The following is a 19,851-nucleotide window of genomic DNA, read 5'->3' as shown; positions in this document are numbered from 1 at the left end:
TAGTCTAGTCTTAAGCTTGCCAATGCATGAATCACTACAGCCAGGCTATCCTTGTCCAATAATGGCCATAGTTGGTGTACCAGCTGCAGCTGGTGAAAGGCACTCATAACAGCCAGTGCTGCCTGAGCCCTGAGTGACAAAGATGGATCTAGGAGAACTCCCAGACTGTGCACCCATTTTTCCAGACAGAGTTACTCCATCCAGGGCAGGCAAATGACCATTCTCCCAGACACTGAAACCACCCACCCACTGTGCTTCCTATAATTTTCTTTAACCTGAATATATGACTCTTTTAAAAAATGGAGTTAATTTTATTTGTTTTATTTCACAGCCTTTTTATATTGCTAAACCTTTAAGTGGTTTACAGAAATAAACAAAACTATCAACAAATGACAGTTTTAAAACGGTTATTTAGAAACATTAAAATAATAATAATAATAATAATAATAATAATAATAATAATTTATACCCAGCCAAGACCGGGCTCAGGGTGGCTAACAACCGATATAAAAACAAATTGATTGAAATACAACTTAAAAAACAAGATTAAAATACAGCATTAAAACATTAAAATGCAGCCTCATTTCAATGGAAACAAAAATCAAAACCTTTTTTTGGGGGGGATGAAAACGTCAAGTCTTCACCAAGGCTAACTATCCAGACTGGTCCTACATGGGTCAGAAAAAAGCCAGGGAAGTCCCTAAATAGGAGTTCCATCACAGGAGGAGAAAGGAAAAAAGAAAGAGGGGAAGGGAATCAAATTGATTCCAAGCCAAAGGCCAGGCAGAAGAAAAATAATTGAACAAAACTATTAAAACACATATCAGCTTTCTATATGTCTGGATAGGTTTGCCTAAACTAAGCAGGCGCCAAAAAGAAGTACAAGTAAACGGGGAGATCCAGAATGTATATTCCGCCACCCTAAAATATTGATTTCTTACAAGTGTAGAATGAGTGTTATGTAACTGTCAGTTCCACAGATCAAAGTGGTTGAGTGGCTATACAGTGGTACCTCAGGTTAAGTACTTAATTTGTTCCGGAAGTCCGTTCTTAACCTGAAACTGTTCTTAACCTGAAGCTCCACTTTAGCTAATGGGGCCTCCCGCTGCTGCCACGCCGCCGGAGCACAATTTCTGTTCTCATCCTGAAGCAAAGTTCTTAATCTGAAACACTATTTCTGCGTTAGCGGACTCTGTAACCTGAAGCGTATGTAACCTGAAGCGTATGTAACCCGAGGTACCACTGTATATAGGGTAAGGCGCTTTCACAAGTAAACTGGTCTCAAGCTGTTAACAGCTTTAATTACTAATAGTAACACTTTGAACTTGACCAGCTGACAAATCAGCAGACTTCAGAAAAGAAGTTCCCATCAACAACCTTGCTGCAGCATTCTGAACACTAATTGCAGTTTCCAAATCATGCACAAGGGGAACTTTATGTAGAGTGTGTTACAGTACAGTAATCCAGTCTTGAAGTCACTAGTGCCTGAACTACCATGGTCAAGCTCTCCCTGCTCAGAAATGGATGTTACTAGCCACAAGCAGCTGGAGTAGGAGAGGACAGTGGGTGAAGAAAGAGCTGCGAGTGGAGGAGGGCCCTTTTCCTATTTGGGAAACTCAGCAAACCTGCTGCACCTGGGTGTGGAGAGTGCAGTTGAATGGGACACAGCTGTGGGCAGCTTGAGGAAGTACAATCCACCTTGGGCCTGCCCTTAAAATGCAAGTCTAGAGATGATGTCTAGAGTGATGTCCACTGTTTCCAGGATCTTGTCTCACTGTGAGACTTTTGTAGGTGAGCTGAGAGTTTGTTGGACCTTGGGTGAGAACCCAGAGGCTGGGAGGGAGGGTGTACCAGAAGGAAAATGAATATATTTGTATTAATGTAACTTTTTATATGTAACTGTATTTCTGTAGTATTTTGTTAAAGTTATCTGTAGTTGCTTCATTTTTTTTTGTACACTGTTTAGAGATATTTTTAATATATTAAGCGGCATAGAAACCAATCATTCAAGTTCTTGCCACTAAGGCAAGATCCTTTGTTTACAAAACTGGGTCCAGTAGCATCCACAGACTGCATTCCCGCTCCTTCAGGAAGAGCAGAACTCCATCTAGCGCAGGCAATTTACCAAATTCTTAGACACAGGAACAACTCATCCATGGTGCTTTCATCTTACTAGGATTCATGTTCAGCTCATTTTTCTTCATCCCACTACTGTGTCCAGGCACTAAAACAAATGGCCTCTCCTGATTCAGATTGTATGGAGAAAGAGAGGCAAGTGTTATCGGTGTACTAATGATACCATGCCCCCCAAATCCTAATGACATTCATCAGGGTGACCTGATGGTAATCTGTCAGGTTGAAGGTTGCATTCAAATATAAGTAAAGAAGCATATCTTTTTCTAAGTCAAAAATTATGTCAACTTGCCAGGGTCTGACAAGTTGACATAGGCACTAGAATTCAGCTTCTGGAGGTAGAGAATTATCCACAAGTAGCATACAGAATGACAGTCACTGTGTCAGTACAGTATAAGTCCCATTTCTTTGTTCATAATATACTGTACTTCAGCTCTACATGTATAATGAGCAAAGGCAGTTATTAAATAAGCAAAATACCATTTCATCCTCTAAAATGAGAAAAATATTTTAAATTATATGTACTTTCTATTTTGGTTTAAATTAACATGTTGCTAAGACTTAAAAAGAGACAATGAATGGAAAATATTTCAATTAAAAAAACCCAATAGTAAATAAAGAGCAGCATAAAGAGCAGCAATTAAAACTGTTCCAGCACAGGTTAAAATGTAAAGGCACTACAGTGTGAATGCTTTTACAGTCTGGATAACGGTGACAGATGCAGATTATGAAGGTGGTATAAAAATTTGGTACTCAGTTCCAGAGTAAGCTTTATAACGCTATAAAGATTGCCCTAACTTTGGTGGGGTGAGGGAAGAAGTGGCGCAAAACAATTTAATGCACTGGAATGAAAAACTTACTGAGAATCAGATGTATGAAGTATTTGGCCTGATTTTGGGATTGGTGGTGGGAACTATGTAACTAAGCTTTTGCAAGTGTTTAATAAACAGCGACCAAAATCAGGTAATTTTGCACTAAACTGTTTTCCCTTGTTTAGTATTCAGAGAGACAACACTTATGTTACCACCCATATTTGCTGCATGAACAATCTGTTGTAAAACATTCTGGCATTTTTCAGTGTGGCAGTATTGATATGCATCTGCCAAAAATATTATTAAATATAACTAAAATCCTAAATTAATAGTATATAGAAACAAGTGTTACAATAAAAGCAAGCTTTTTTTATTTCCAAATAATTTAAAATCATGTTTTAAAATCATTTTATAATCTAAAATGCATGAACAAATTTTAAAGCATTTGTTTTAAACCCAAGAAGCATAAGCACAACTATATAATTTTGCGACCATGTTTAGGGTAAAATAAAAATATCAGTCAAATAATGGTTAATAATAATATAATTTATTATTTATACCCCACCCATCTGGCTGGGTTTCACTAGCCACTCTGGGTGGCTCCCAACTGAATAGTTCCCATTAAGGAAGGCGAGAATGAATATAAAGAAAATATGAATGCTGACTTACAATTTTAAAAAATCTGCACCTTTCCTCATCAGTGTTTCATACTAATGTGACCTCTCAGGCTATTAGCTGACCAGTTAGCTGCTGTATGTTGTACAGTTCAATCTTTAAGCATGTTAACTTTAAAAAAGGAGCACTTTGTTCAATAGGGACTACTCCCAAGGAAGTATGTGTAAGATTGCAACTCAAAATTCACATTACTGTTTTCTGACTCAGTTTACCATAAGGACATCAACTATCTCGGGCCTTAAAGTTGGAAGGGGAGGATTTGTTGATAGTATAGCTGCTGGATGCTCCCTGACTGGTGTTGATCTATGACAGGGCCTTTTGGTTAGTGGGCTCCCATTTACAGACTGTTCTTCCTGATTAGGTGTATCTTTCCCCTTATTATTAATGTTTAGGTGGAATTTAAGGCCATTTCTGTTTACTCAGGCATTTGGTTGTTGACAGATTGTTTCTGGCAACTTTGAAATTATTAAGTATGAGGGTGTTAGAGTTGTTTTTAACATTTTTGTATTGTTTTATTGGTTGTTTCCCATGGCTCCTTTTTCTCCAATGTGAAATATGACAAGTATGCATAGGAAAAGGTACTGTAACAGGAGGGCTTGGGAGGAATGATTAGGGGAAGGAGCAAAGAAGCACTACTAACTGGATGTACTTCATCAAGCTCTGTCCACTGGTGTGGACAGCAAGCAGCAGAATAGTAATGAATATAATGACTTAAAAATGAGGATGTGCAGGTACTTATGTGCCAATCACACACAGAGAAGAATGAAGCTTGGAAATGCTATTGTTGCTCAAATGCAGTCTGTGGTATGATTGATAACCACTTTGTTTGATTACACTATTTGTGGCCTTTAATGGACAACCAGAAGCTTGCCATGGTTGCCCATTAGTCCATGTTAGTTAATGCAGTGTGCTATGAGTGAAAAATGTTCAGAAAATAGAACTGGTACAGAATATGGGGACTGAATTATTAATCAGGACTTGTCATGTGGAACGTCATAACAATATTGATAAACCTTCACTTTAAAATTTGTTTCATGTTTCTGGATGCAAATCATTATGTTATTTTTGACCCATAAAGCCCTTACCAACATATGCAAGGGTATCTGAAGGAATAAAAGTTGCTCTCTGTTGTATAAATCTGCTCATGCATCTGATGTCCTGCTCTGGATGTCCTTTGAAGTTAGGCTGCTTCTCTGTTCATCGGTTGCTGGCAATCCCAGGGACAGTGGAGTATGGTAAATTTTTTCATAGGGGAACAGTTGGGGCCAGAGGTGCCAGTTTGCAAGGTTGATAAAGTGCACATGACATCAAGACATCCAAACATTTCACATGTGAGCATTGCACTTCTCTCTCTAAGCTGGGCAGAAGTCTCTTGCACTTTGGGATGGAGGCCAGGCCTCCGACAGGATGATGGAGCCCTCCTGCCTCCTTCCCAAAGCCCAAAATTGTGGGAGGGCTCTTGGACCCATTGGAGCATTGTTCCTCCTCCCCTAAGCCAGGCAGACGCTTCCTGGGCTTTGGGAAGGAGGCACCAGGAGAACATTTAGGGGATGCACACCACTGCCCAGAAGGGGAGGGTTCTCTTGTGCTTGGTACCTGCTTTCAGGTTTCCCACATGCATCTGATTGACCACTGTGAGAACATGATGCCGGACTAGAGATGGGCCATGGGCCTGACCCAGCAAGCTCCTCTTATGTTTGTTATGGAGCCCAGATTAGACATAGATCTAGTGTCTCTTCTATTATCTTCTGGACACCAGTTGAAAATGTTTCTATTACTAAACTTTTAGCAGTATTTAATTTCAGTCTTCTGTTGCTGTTGGTTTTCAATTTAATTTTAGATGTAATTTTTAAAAACTGTTAATTGTTTTATTCTGTTTGTAATGTTTAATTTTGTTTGTAAGTTGCCTTAGAAACTAAGTGGAGAAAGGTGAGAGATAAAATTCTTAACTTTTCACATTGTACTCTTTAGTATATTAAAATTTAAAAGTATAACTAGTATTAGAGATGGAGCTACAAACTGCTGCATCCTAAATTATTTAAATTAGATCTTTCACCTTGTTTAAGAAATATTAGCTAATCATCAGATGTGGTAATCAATTAATACACATAAACTTACATGTAAAAGTTCATTTTCAATGGAATAGTATAATTTGTTTCTTTTAGATAGCGTGCCTATATATTGCTAAATGCACCAGTTTATGAGAAAAGCTTTTTGAGAGTAAAGGGAATATATCTCTGCTAAAATGGTGTCTGCCATCTGCAGTTTTTATACATATTTAACATTGATCAAAATGTGTTGCATAGTTAATCAGGCATATCATTTAGTTGATTATAAATATCTTTAACTGATTAAAAGTTTCACTGTACATTTGGAAAACTTTCTATCAGCTGGTGTTTAAAATACTTCATGGCTGTAGCTATGGTGTATAACTTGTAGGACTGACAGGGTACAGATCTCAACTATACATGACAAATGTATCAAATTGATGAGGAACTCTCATTTATCTCCCATAAATTCCTTAAAGTGGTTATACTACCACTTGTCTTGGGGGTATGCAGTGGGATTCCTCTTTAACCCTTCCCCCTGCTGCCTCCAATCTGCTCCTGAGTGTTCCCCACTCCAGTATAAAAGATTTTTGGGGAAGGAGGGGAGAGGAAGTCCCATTTTCACAAGTGGAAACCAGTTGTGCAAATTGAACACCACAATTAAATATTACCCTTGAAGTGGATATGTAATACAAAGAGACGCCTCTATGTAAACCTAACTCTTACAAAGGGATTTTCAATAGTGCTTAGTATCTTGCCATTTTATGTGGATTTAAAGAAGAAAATTGAACTGAGTGATCTTAAATTCATTATCAATTTGCTATCAGTTTGCTACAGCATGGCTCTGTCTCATGTTCCCCTGCCTCAAGTTTGTGGTGAGGGCTAGATCAAACACACTGAGTTCATGTGCAAGGTACCTTCAGTGCTGGAAAAAAACCATGATTCCCCACCTAGGAAACTTAAAGATGTGTATAATATAATAAACTAGATACTTTGAAAGGCAATTCTTTCCCAATTTCTGTAAACCAGACTAGATGCCATGGGTATTTATTACCAGTTTCTGGTAACCAGAGGAGAATAGTGTTCTTGTACTTGGATTCCGCTTGCAGACTTCCTAGAGATATCTGGTTAGGCACTGTAAGAACAGGATGTTAGACTAGAAGGGCCATTGGCCTGATCCAGCAGGCTCTTCTTATGTTCTTAATGTGCCTCTTTAGATATTTTAAGGAATGCATTCATTGTTCAGTCATTCTCTTCCCCCTACCCTGGCCTGATAAAATGATCTTGTACTAAGATAATATTTGTGCCTATATCTGTATGAAACCCCTTGTTGCTAAGTGATGCAAAATTTTGTATCATCATGTAGTCATCATGGGTTGTCTAGTTCTGAGCCCCAGAGCAGTGTCTGGGAAAGAGTGGCCTGCAAGGATTCAGAAGTTGATCATCCCTGTCTTACACAGGGCAGCAGGAGGAGTATATTGAAGCACCCATGCTGTTGTTTCCCCCCAAGCAACAGGATAGCATTGGAGCACTAAACCCAAAGTGGCAAGAATGATTGCAGTAGCATAGGCAAGGTGCTATAGACAGAAACCTCACACTTTTAGGCAAATTAGTGTGTTTTGCTTTTTTTCTTCTGGTTCTTAGAACCATACTGCCACAGATGGTGAATTCTTACTATATGTGCTAAATGATTCTGAACATGGTTTTTGGAAAAGTCTGTAAATCAAAAGTTGGAAAATGGGTGGCAGACTTACAGCAATGATACTGCTTTGTGTGTAATCACAATTTTAACAATAGCACCCTTCATTTTTGTCATAATTTCCGTATGAGAAATCCTAAAAAATACTTTATTATTAATTTCATTTTTATACTGCTTTATATTTTTAATTTAAAAATATCGTAGCGGTTTACAACCTATATTAAAACGTCAAATAAAACAATCCAGAATATAACATTACTGAAGAAAGTCAAGTATGCATTCAAAGCAACATAATTAACAATCGCATGCTAGCAAATTCAGATCACCTACTTTAAATTAATTTGGAGCTCTTGTGCAGCAAACTCACTTCCCCAAAATATTGGACTTTTTTATATAAGGAAAATGATGGGATTCAATTGCTGGAATAGCCAGGCCACCCTGGTAATTGTGAATTTTTGTCAAAAGGTGACCAGGTGTGCAGTGTTGACTACATTAAAAAAAACAACCCACTTATTTATAGACAGGATAAAACATGCCTTTAATCCTTACTAAGTGTAATAAGAACTAAGGAATTCCCAGTTACTGCCTGAACTCTTGATCTCTTCAAAATGTGGGTGTATGCTGTTCAACATTGTCCTGCTCATCAAATATGAATTAGACACCAATAAAATGATCTATGAATGCTTTAATATACTTGTTCTTAGCATCCCAATCAGTATCTCTTATCAGCACATATTAAAGGCAATTATAGCAATTTCAGAAGCCTACATTTCAGGCTTTATTTTGTTTCACTTTTCCTGTCCTGTGCCATCTGATCTGATGTGCTCATCTGAAAATTAATCATTAGAATAACCATCCAATTCTTCCTCAGCTATATGTTCACCATTCTCTAGACTTAATACCCAGTTTCAACACTGTTGGAGTTTGAACATGTTTGTGCATGTGAGCCTATTTGCCAAGCAAGCATGTCTGGGCAGTTCAGATGACTTGATGCAATTGTACACTTGTAGGGAAAGCATGGCTTTGGGTGTTGGCAGACCATCCAGTATAAGGTATATGGGTATATTATTTCAGGTGGCCCAAAGCTTATTTTTGGGTGCACACTCCCAGTTCCTTGTTCATTTCCATGTACATTGAATATTACTAGCCAAGTGTGGCACCCAAATGAAGCATTGGATCAGATGTGATGCTATAGTGTTTCATACAGGATGCTCTTCCTTGAGGTAAGGGTGTATGTTTTAAGGTTGTCGGAAGCTTAGTTTGGGTACATAAACACACAATTTCTTTTTCATATGTGCATACATTGGGTATAACCACTAAGGGGGCCCTGGGTTAGATATATATATAAGTCATTGTTGCTCACAAAACTACATGATTGCTGCAGCTCTACCACGTATATTCCATCTCTTGGGTGGCATAGCTGTGCGGGGGGATTGGCCGGGTTTTTTGCCCCAGGTGAAGCCTCCAGAGGGGTGCCATTGAGGCTCCCAGGCTGTGTGTATGTGTATGCAAATGCGTGTGCAGGGGGTGCCAAACTGGGTAAAATAAAGCCTAGTTTCTCTGCTGCAGCATGTATGGTAAGAATTTCAGTCCTGGTTCATGGACTATATAGAAAACTTGGCATAACTGCAACTGCAGTTTAATCACTGTCTCCTCTTCCTCCTGTAGATGGCAGCAAGGAATCAGTTTCTTTTGATAGCAGTAACTAAACCTTTCCAACTGTGACCCCTTCAGAATGTCAGTTTCTTTCTTCTACTATCTCCCTCCCCTAATCCCTGGGTCTGGTTGGCCCAGCTGTCCAATCATGTAGTGACCGTTCATCTTCCTCTGTTTTGGTGGAGCCATTTTAATTACCTATATCACATCAGTTTTCCACTTTTGTTGTGCTGGGTTCCCCTATGTGGCGCTTGCATTCAGCTGTAATTCTTCTGCAATTGTAAGCAGCAGAATGGGCCATTAATTAAATGAGAAATAGTACCCAAAGGTGCTTCAAATCTTCACAGTCTTGTCCAGATGAGGCAGAGCCATGGGTGATACCCACTGGGGCAAATTAAGAATCTCAGCACCCAAGAAACTAAATTTTGTTTGGAAATACTTATTTTAAATGCATCAGCAGACCACCAGTGAATACATTTTAGCTCATGAAAGTTATTAGCATGGAAAGTCTAGGGCTTGCTGGACCAAGGTAGCTGCTTAATTTGAGAGTTCCTTATTCTAGTAGCTCAAATTACCCAATATGAAGCATAAAAAGTGATAAAACACAGCTAAAAATAGAAGGAAGCTTTGAAAGATGTCTCAAGGTTCTGACTGCTAAAGAAAAATATGGTTTAAAATGCTTCAAAGCGATACCTCTCGGTGGGGCTTCAGGATGCTCAGCAAATCTGCATGTAAGTGAAACTGACATGGCAGAAGGAAGGAAAGTGACAGCTCATGAAGGCGATAGATTTGAAGCCAAGCTACAGCAAATATTAGATAAGCATACATGGTGAATGAAGAGTGCATTGGCTGGGAGTAAGGCCCACTGAACTCAGTGCTGCTTTCTTCTGAGTAGACACTTAGTTATTTACTAGCTGCAAATCAGCAGCACCAGACGACCTCGTATAATTCAATTAATAGCAGAAAGATATACACCATTGCAAAATTCGTAAGAAACCCATAACAATTGTATTTTTGGGTGCCTAGAGGCCTTTGATTATCTAGAGTTACGTTTTAATGTTCTGGCTGGTGCTGCAGTTCATACAAGCACTCCAGACTAGTGTTTCTCATGTAAAGTGGTGAGCTAGCATTTCCCCTGCGATGTGTTAGGAACTGGTACCATATTCCCTGAAGCATGCCATCCAACCTAGGCTGATGACTCAGGGACTGGCCCCAGTCTACTTTGAGTAGCAATGCTGTACGCCCTGTACTGGCTCTTTGTTGTGAAGTATGAGTTAATGTGTTCAATTACAGAACATTCAGCATATATGGGCAGGTGTTGGAAAAGGTGTATTAATTGTCATTGCACTTAAGCAAATCATACCTGAGTGTTTGATGTGCTAGAATGATGGGGTTATTAATTACTACATTGCAATAAAGAATGCTATGTGAATTATAGGTATATGCTAGAATGTTAAGTGTAAGATAATACAAGTGCTTTTAGAAAAATTGAACCTGAGAAAGTGTTTATAGATATTTAACTTGAACATAGTTCTCTAGCATGCCTACTTAAAAAAAAAAAAGCTTTATCCCAAGCCAAATCTTCCTGTCTCAATAGAATTCTGACTAGAACCACATCACAGACATAAAGTTTTCAGTTATTGCAAAATTGTAATTGGGTTCACAGAATCATTGCAATTATCTGCCTGCTCTCCAGCCTTCACTGTAGGCAGCTTGAAATTATTATTGACTCTCTTCTGCTGAAGTTGCAGTGGTGTGCATCTGTAGAGAGTGAATATAAGAACTCAGGGTTATATCCAGTGATGTTGCTTTGTCCACACAAGGACTTTCATGTGTGCAGCGGACATTCCCCTCCCTCTCCCCACCCGCTAAATCTGTTCTGGGGTTTTGCCAATCCAGTCCTTTCTAAATATTTAGAATACAACCTCCATAAACCCCATCTAATATAGCCAAAAGTCAGAGATGGTAGGAGTTGTCCAAACACTTGGAGGATACCAAGCTGGAGTTGACTGGATTAGTAGATGATACCTGTGGTGACTTGCTAGTCCCTGAGCTCAGTATCAAGCCATAAAATAAGACAATACACATTGTGCTATATGATGACCACTGAACATGTTATTTGCATAATTATTTACCTAAACAAGCTGCTTTTCATAAAGCAATCATAAATTCATTTTCAATACATGTTTCCTTTAAAGTTAAAATTGAATTATAAAGCACATTATTTTAAGCTTTTTCCTGTTTGTGTCTTGCTGCAGATAAAATAATGGGTTTGTTCTTTCATTGCCATGTGTTGAGTATGTTGGCATCCTGTGCATTAATAATTTGGGCTCATTCTCTATGTACCGTTGATGAGGCGGGTGGGTGCAAGAATGCAGTGAGAATGTTGGTATTGCTGTTATTTCTTGATTGTACTGCTGTTACTTTGGTTTTTTCTCTTCTGTTGTGAGTTCATAGGATTCCAGCCAAGTTATGCTGATGTAATCCTACTGTAACTGGTATCAAGGACCGTAGCATAATGGAACCAGGCTGCATGATATGCATACTCAGAGATTCTGCGTGGTTTATTGGCTGGTTCACAAATGCATATTCCTTATCTAATTACTGCAGCAAGCAGTGGTGACTATATGTATGAATGAGCCATCACAAATCAAAGAGTATGAATAGAAGTTTCATATTATCTCACATCATTGCTCCACAGTTTTTTTCAATGCTGTGTTTTATACATTCATATGCAAGTCATCGGGCATTGAATATGTAACATATGAAAAATGTTAATTGAAAAATAACATGGCACTAACATTATCATTGCTGCTTTCTGAGTAGAACCACACTGAGAGTGTGTGTTAAGCAATATTTTATTTTCAACTACACAGTAATATAGCTAGAAGTATTTAGGAAATAAAGTTAAGATTTATTAAAGCATTTGTTTACCATATTTGTATTTTGAGAAAATGGTTGGCTACAATTCTTAATTATCTTATTTACTTTAGTAATTGTAATAATTTCTATTTAGATCTGCTTTGGATATTTCATACTAGCTACAATAAGCTGACCTCAAGTTTGAATAGTACTGGCAGTCTGGAACTAACAACTGTGATTCCACTTTAGGTAATCTCCTTTTGTTTGTTACCTCACTTGTCACAGCTTGATTTTTTTGTTGAAAATGGAAATCCATGACTTCTTATTGTGAACCTTTTACTTTCTGAAATTAAAAAAGAATGTTTGTGCAGATTGAAGCAACATTTCAGGATTTGGAGGTACAATCCATCAGATCAGATACAATATTTCATTTCTAATCCCACAATTAAGTAAAAGCCTCTTAGAATTTGGTGCCATTTAAAAAACTAGTGGTAAAAGCTAAGGATGTCTACAGAAGCTTAGTCTCCAAAATTTACATTTTAATTGAAAGTTCTACAGGTGCTAATTTGGGGCTCAAAAATTGTGGGAGCAAACCTTAAAAGGAGAAATGGAAGGTCACTGCTGGAATGCAACTTGGCAGGGAACCCTTTTAGATCAATTTCAGTGTATATGACAGAATACTCTATAAAACTGTTGCTTGGATGTATGGTCCTAAACTTTGGTTAAACTGATGTATATAATGCACAGTCTGTTACAAGAGGTTTGTAAACAAAGGGAAACCCCCAAAGTGGATTTCATTACCGTTTCATCCCCCCTTCATATTGCTGTATTTTTCTAACAAAATATTTAGTTTTTCACAATTATGTAATATTTTGTCAACAATAATAGTTGACAAGAGTAAATATGCTATAGAAAATAGGGTTTGGGGAAGATGAGTTTACAACCATGAGGACAAGACAACTTTTCTTGGCCTATATACAGAATTGTTAACCATGCACTGTGTAGTGGCTGTAGCAAGCCCAATACAGTGGTGCCTCGCAAGACAAAATTAATCCGTTCCGCGAGTCTCGTCGTCTAGCGGTTTTTCGTCTTGTGAAGCAACCCTATTAGCGGATTAGCGCTATTAGCGGTTTAGCGGCTATTAAAGGCTTAGCAGCTATTAAAGGCTTAGCGGATTAGCGGCTAAAAGGCTATTAGCGGCTTAGTGGCTTAGAAAAAGGGGGGAAGCGGGGAAAAATCGGAACACTCGCAACACGTTTTCGTCTTGCAAAGCAAGCCCATAGGGAAAATCGTCTTGCGAAGCAGCTCAAAAACGGAAAACCCTTTCGTCTAGTGGGTTTTCCGTCTTGCGGGGCACCACTGTATTATCATTTGCTTCATCCAGTAGATTGCAGAAATGCTAGGCTTACTGCATACATAGGCCTTTCTATGTGGTTGTAGTTATCTATGCATTTGGTTCTCCAGAAGCTGTAGCAATCTGGGGATAATGGCTAAGATCCTAACTTACCTCCTTTGAACTGGGCAGAGTTCGTGGAGCAGGCCTTTCCTGCCTCCTCCTTTGTTCTGCAGCTCCCTGAAAATCTACTTCTGGGTTTTCTGGAACCATACAGAATGGATTGGGATATGGTGTGGAGGCTGTAGAATGGAGAGGTGGTCGAAATGCCCCCTCCCAATTTGAATGGAGGAGCCACTTTAGATTCAAGCCAATGTGAATAGAAATACTTATCTTGATGAAAGTATATATGAGTTTTCTAAATTTGTTGTCAGTCACTGATTTTCTTCCTATCAGTGAATACTTCTTCTTCATGACAGTATCTAATCAAATGAACTGGAACATCACAATTCTAAGTGTGCTATGGTATCCTTCTGGAGTGGCTGTCTGAGTTAGGGTTGGGTGGCACCGCTTTGCGGTGGTTCCGGTCCTACTTGGATGGATGTTTCCAAAGGCTGATGCTTCCAGAGTTCTTCAGCCCTGTGGAGCCCTCAGTGTGGGTTTCCTCAGGCTTTGATTTTATCCCCTATGCTGTTTAACATCTACATGAAATTGCTGACTGGGGTAATCTGGAGTTTTGGAGTACGTTGTCAGCAATATGCTGATGACACACAGCTCTACTTCTCCTTTACATCTGCAGGTGTGGCAGTGGATGTGCTGGACCCTTGTCTTGCCTCGGTAATGGACTGGATGAGAGCCAACAAACTGAAGCTCAATCCAGATAAGACTGAGGCACTGTTAGTGGGCGGTTCTCTAGACCAGATGGATGGGAGGTTGCCTGCTCTTGATGGGGTTACACTCCCTCTGAAGGAGCAGGTACGTAGCTTGGGGGTACTTCTGGATCTTTTGCTGTCGCTTGAGGCTCAGGTGTCCTCAGTGGCATGGAGTGCCTTCCATCAGCTTTGGCTGGTGGCCCAGCTGCACCTTTATCTGGATAGGGATAGCCTAACTACTTTTGTCTATGCTCTGGTAACCTCTAGGTTAGATTACTGCAACACATTATACATAGGACTGCCCCTGAAGACAGTTCAGAAACATCAGCTGGTGCAGAATTTGGCAGCCAAGTTGCTCACCAGCGCAAGATGATTTGAAAATATTACATTGATTCTGTCCTGGCTGCCAATTAGTTTCCGGGCCCAATTCAAAGTACTGGTTTTGACCTGCAAAGCCTTAACAGCTCAATACCTCAAGGACTGCCTCTCCCCATATAAACCAACCCAGACTCTGTGATCATCATGTGAGGCCTTTCTTTGTGTGCCTCCTCCACAAGAGGTCTGGAGGGTGGCAATATGAGAATGGGCCTTTTTTGCATTGTCTCCCCGTTTGTGAAATGCTCTCCGCAGGGAGGTTTGCCCGGCACCTTCATTATACACCTTTAGGAGCCAGGTCAACCAGGCCTTTGGCTGAGTATCATCATATATTCTTTTTAATGTGTTTGTGGGAGGGGGTGGTTGCTGGTTTGTTTGTTTTGTTCTTGTTTTTATCTTGTATTTTTATGCTGTAAATCTCCTTGAGATCTGTAGATGAACGGCAGTATACAAATTTAATAAATAAATATATTTGTGAAACCCTGAAACTGATGACTCTAGATACACTGAAATGTTACCCAATACTTGTAGATTACTTCAAGTATGCTGATATTTATTTTTTCTTTCTTTCCCCATCTTTCTTGTCTTTTCCCTGGCAGATGCATAATGAGCACTCTGATGCAAGATAAAGTCAGTGAACAACTATAAAATGCCCAGATTTGGGTCAGCAAAGGCAGTTCAGATTCAAAATTCTGACAGCGATAGCACCATGGTGGAGAAACCAACTGGAAGAAAGGTATAAAAAGAAACTTGATTAAGAAGATTACATTGCAGCTAGGCAAATCCATGAAAGCAAAGAACATGTATGAGTCAGAAGAGATAGCATTATGTGCAACTAAACAAAGTTGTAGGAGGTACTTGCTAAAATAACTCTGCCTGTGGTGTAATGAGCTAAAACCCACCATAATCTCCTCTTTCACTGTGTGCCCTGAAACTTTTTCATGCATTTTTTCATAGCTGATGACATTTAAGGTGTTTTAAAGTTGATAAAACACAAACTTATCCCTCTGATTTTTAAAGAAACATTCACAACATTAATTTTAAAGTATTTGTGAGGTGTTATGTTGTGAACTTTTGATATTTTCTTTTGAGTAGAATTCAGTATGTATCATATTAAGATTACTATGAAAAGACTGTTGCCTACCTAATAGTATTCCAAAATTAATTCCTTCTTTCAATAGGGCTTAAAGTAGGCCTGTTAGCTGTTCTGATCATTTTATCTGACTTAATCCAACCTTTCCCAACCTGGTGACATCCAGGTATTGGAGAACTCCAGCTGTGCTCCATTTCATCTAGCATGGTGAATGGCCAGGTATGATGAGAGTTGTAGTCAGTCACTATCTGGAGGGCACCAAGTTTGGAAAGCCTGGTTTAATCATTGCATTTAATCAATAAATTTTATTTTAAGTTTAAATAAATATGTATATTACCAAAATACCAATATGAGAAGTGTTAAAAAAGCTGAAGGAAGTGCGGTAACTTAGAATTTTAGAATCTATGGCTCAGCTAATTATAGTTGTCATTAAGGTTGCTTCCACACTGGTGGGAAGAGGGAATTGCTGGTGTTTTCTCTCTCAATTTTTTAGAGTCCATACAACTTCATTACCAAATTAATGCATTCTATGTTGTCATCCCATGTTATTTCAAACCTGATTTCTGGTAAACATTTGATAATAATTGGACATTGTGAACATGTGCTATTTAGGTTTTTAGGGCTATTGTGCAATTACTTGAAAGCTTCCCGTTCACAAATTTAGCCTATTTTGTTGCTTCCGGCTTAGATTAGCAGTGGGGATGGGGTTGGGGAACAGATTATTGTCTCGCATCTGTTCCCTGTTCTCTCTCCAGGGAGAATGAAATTAATTGCTTCCTTCAATTATTTGTTCCTCCTCTTATTGCAAAGCACATTCACAATAAAAAATAATGGGAATTCAAGCACAGCCCACCCATAGTGCAGAGCTTTGTCTTGCCAGGAGTCAATTTATTGGTCCTTAATTGGCACAGCACTGAGTCCAGGCTCTGGTCCTGGGCTTGCAAGGCCTCTCCCAATTCAAATGTTACAGAAAAACAGAGATGGGTATAATCAGTGTCCTGATGGCACCTCATCCAAGTACCCCTAATGACTGCTCCCAACAGATTCATATAGGTGCTAAGTGATGGTACCATAGGCGCCGACTCCATGGGGCTTGAGGGGGCTTGAGCCCCCTCAAAAAAATTTTTTGGGGGGCTCAGCCCCCCCAATAATCTCGGGCGCCCTTGCCGCCGTCCCCCGCCTCCTCCCCACCTGCTCCCTCCCCAGCCAGCCAGCCAGCCGCGCGCCCTAGCTGGAGAGCCCCGGCCGTCCCCCGCGAGAACAGGGGAATCCCCGGGGGCGGGGGCTTCTGCCTCTAGCCCCAGGTTTCCCGCATATCAGCTGTTCCGGAGCTGATTAATAGGCAGCAGCACGCTCTCCCCTATTCGCTCACGAGGGGGCGGCGCCACTTTATTTGCATATTCATGAGCTTATTTGCATATTCATGAGCTTATTTACATTTCACGAGCTTTCCCGGCCCCCCCAATATTTTTTATAAGTCCGCGTCCCTGGATGGTACCCTGCAGCACCAGGCAGCACAAAATGCTGCTCTCTGAAACCAACCAAAAACAGTGCCCCCAGTTTCCATCCCACAGAGCTAGTTCAGGAGGATACAATGATCAAGGCCATATACTTAGGGATTTTTCATATCCTTAAAAATCAAAAAGATGGCAGCGCCCATTATTGAAAAATGTTTCTCTAGCAAGGGGAAAAAAATGTGTTTATACTTTCTAGTAACAACTGCTGAGAAAAATATTTATGCTTTAATACACCAAAGCTGTTGGAAACATGAGAGGAGTGCTGTGAATCTGTGTAGCTGTCTTTTTGTGTCTTTGACTTGTGTTTGAGTAAGCTGGTTTTGATCCCTTTTTTGAGAAAACAGTGATGCCACCTTGTACATTCCACTCCTTTGATAGATATTCTTGAGAATAGGATAGAAATGACCTTGAGAGGTCATCAAATCAACTTGTAAAAATATAGAGCAGCACTATATCAACTGCATATTTGAGTTCTTTTAGCAGTGCCAGCCCAGAATGATGGCAATAGTAGTTACATCAAGCTTCTTGGGGGAATTTTTTATTTGACACAGGCAACTTGTTGCCTTGCTAAGCCAAAATGTGGGCAGTAACTAGCCAGGATGGTATAACGGCCCTTTAATTTCCAGTTCACAATCCTAACAGCTAGGGCACAAAATGGTTCCTCCATCATCCATGTACTTTTAAAGTTAGTTTTATATATCCAGAGCTACTACAGTCCGTATATCCTTGGGGCTCTGGTCTTTGATTGTAGCATCCTTTACAGCTATAATCTTAGCTGTCTTGTAGAATGAGATCAACAGCAGTCACATAGCATTGCCTAATGCTGTTGCAACTCCTGCTGTGACCTCCAGGCCTATGTCTCCAATGAGCTGCAGAGAAATATTGATAATTAACAGTTTAAGTATCAGCTTTGTAATTTGCCTTTAACTGAATGAAATGGATAGTTTCATAATTGGTGGTATTCAAGATATTTAAAAGAAAATAAGTTATGAATTATTACAGTGGATTGTTGTATTGCTCTGAAAATATGGTGGAAATTTAAGATAGCAAGATTGTGGCAAGTAAAATATATTCCATGTATTGCTGCCTGGCTATTAGTGACGATTCATGAAAAAGCAGTTTGTCTAACAGACATAATCATAATCATAGCTATATTGAGTGTAACTTAGTGTAATCTGCTTGCCTACATTTGCTCAGTATTATTAGATGAGCAAACAACTTTAGTTTGAAAAATATAACTTAAATTCTGAATGAACAAGCCATGGGAAATGATTGGTTTGTTTGCTCTTTTGAAAATCCATTAAAAATATTAACTGCTCTGTTTAAGATGCTAAGTCGGATTGAAATTTAGAATTGTACTTACTACATATATTTTATGTGAGCATTTTAAAGGATTTTGATTTCATTAATTAATATTGTCTGCTTCATAGCAGTAATTTTCATGACATAAGAAAGCTAAGTTTTTTTAAAAAAAAACTTACAGTAAATGCTGTTTCACATCTGCTCTGTTTTCTACCTACTAGTGCCTCAATATTCAGCATAGTAAACATTTTAATAGATGGGGGCTGGCCAACTTTTTTCAACATGGAGAAATTGGATTATCCCCTAGAGCTGGACTCTGTGGATGGGGAAGAAATTGGATGTCATTCACATTTTAATGCTAATCTACCTAATTTGCATTTATGGAAACAATCTGTGAACCAAAACAATAGCTATGCTTTGATATTCACATAGCTCCAAATTTTATGATACAGTTCTTCAACCAAAAAAGGAGTTCAGAAATTGCAGAAATTGCTTGTTTATATTATGAGAACTGCATACTAAAATGTTGGATTTTCACTTAAAACAAAAAAATCAAACCGATGTAGAAATGTGGCAAACGGAACATAATAATGGAAAATATGGGAAACCAATGGCAACAGATTTGACTATCCCTAGTAGATCCAGTCCATCCATAATGGATGTGCATCACCAGGGTAATGAAGATTATATTCTATTACTAAAGGGAACACCTGCCAAATTGGAAGCACTTCTGTGTCTGACAGGTGCTGCACATGAAGTGACATGTGAAGCCTGCCAGGTGGGCAGCAACACCTGGCATGCTGTTAAACAGAACTTAACTCCAGCAAAAAGTGAGGCCTGGGTGCCCCAGAGTTCTGTGATAATGCAGAGACTTCTCAAACTGTCTCACTTTTCACAGGAGCTCCCTCAGTTGGAAGTGATGCCACTAGCACTGTTAAGCACCATGCCAGGTGCCAACTTTTAGGTCAGTTATTTCCACCCTCAAACAGAGTGCAGTGGGAAATACAGAAAAAGAGGCAGGGGTGGAGTCAGAAAAGCTAGTGGCAGCCAGATTACGTAACTTAAGCCATCCCTGAAATAGATTATTGTGTCAAGTATGTTTGTCTACTGTTTGCCCAATCCACCCTTTATTGAGAAAAGGACTGAGTCTGAGAAAAGAATAAGAGCTAAGCATTTATCCAACCTGCTGTTGTATTTTTTTCAGTGTATATTTAGAAAACTAATGTTGTCTTCTTGGGTAGATACACTTGTAATTTATATTGTTAAGAAAGCAAACTTTATACAGTCAACTGGCTACAATTATAGTTGTAGGAACTGAATCACAAACGTCTATCAAATTGTACTTCTGAGTTCAGTGAAATATTTTTACACATGTGTTGACTGCATTAGCTGTTTTGTTCCTAGTGTTTTTCTGTGACATAACAAGGCATTTAGCTTTCAGCTTCACTAGTCTTTATTCTGTCTCAATTTTTCA

At 39.2% G+C, this 19,851-nt stretch overlaps 1 protein-coding gene across 4 annotated transcripts in view; it reads left to right on the top strand.

The window, feature by feature from the left end:
• The window catches only part of ANKRD12 (ankyrin repeat domain 12), a 47,868-nt gene that overhangs the window by 3,923 nt on the left and 24,094 nt on the right, over positions 1 to 19,851 (top strand). For 2 of the 4 annotated variants that reach the window (XM_082235308.1, XM_082235305.1), the window contains exons 2-3: positions 12,040 to 12,134; positions 15,065 to 15,201. In XM_082235308.1, the coding sequence (XP_082091434.1) occupies positions 15,115 to 15,201 (87 nt within the window). In that variant the 5' untranslated portion in view covers positions 12,040 to 12,134; positions 15,065 to 15,114. Of the gene's footprint in view, positions 1 to 12,039; positions 12,135 to 14,017; positions 14,194 to 15,064; positions 15,202 to 19,851 lie in introns of all 4 variants that reach the window. The other 2 variants (XM_082235306.1, XM_082235307.1) reach the window with 2 other exon arrangements.

Source organism: Podarcis vaucheri, assembly GCF_965113315.1.
Source record: "Podarcis vaucheri genome assembly, chromosome: 8".
NCBI lineage: Eukaryota > Metazoa > Chordata > Lepidosauria > Squamata > Lacertidae > Podarcis > Podarcis vaucheri.
This window is presented reverse-complemented; position numbering and strand designations above follow the sequence as displayed.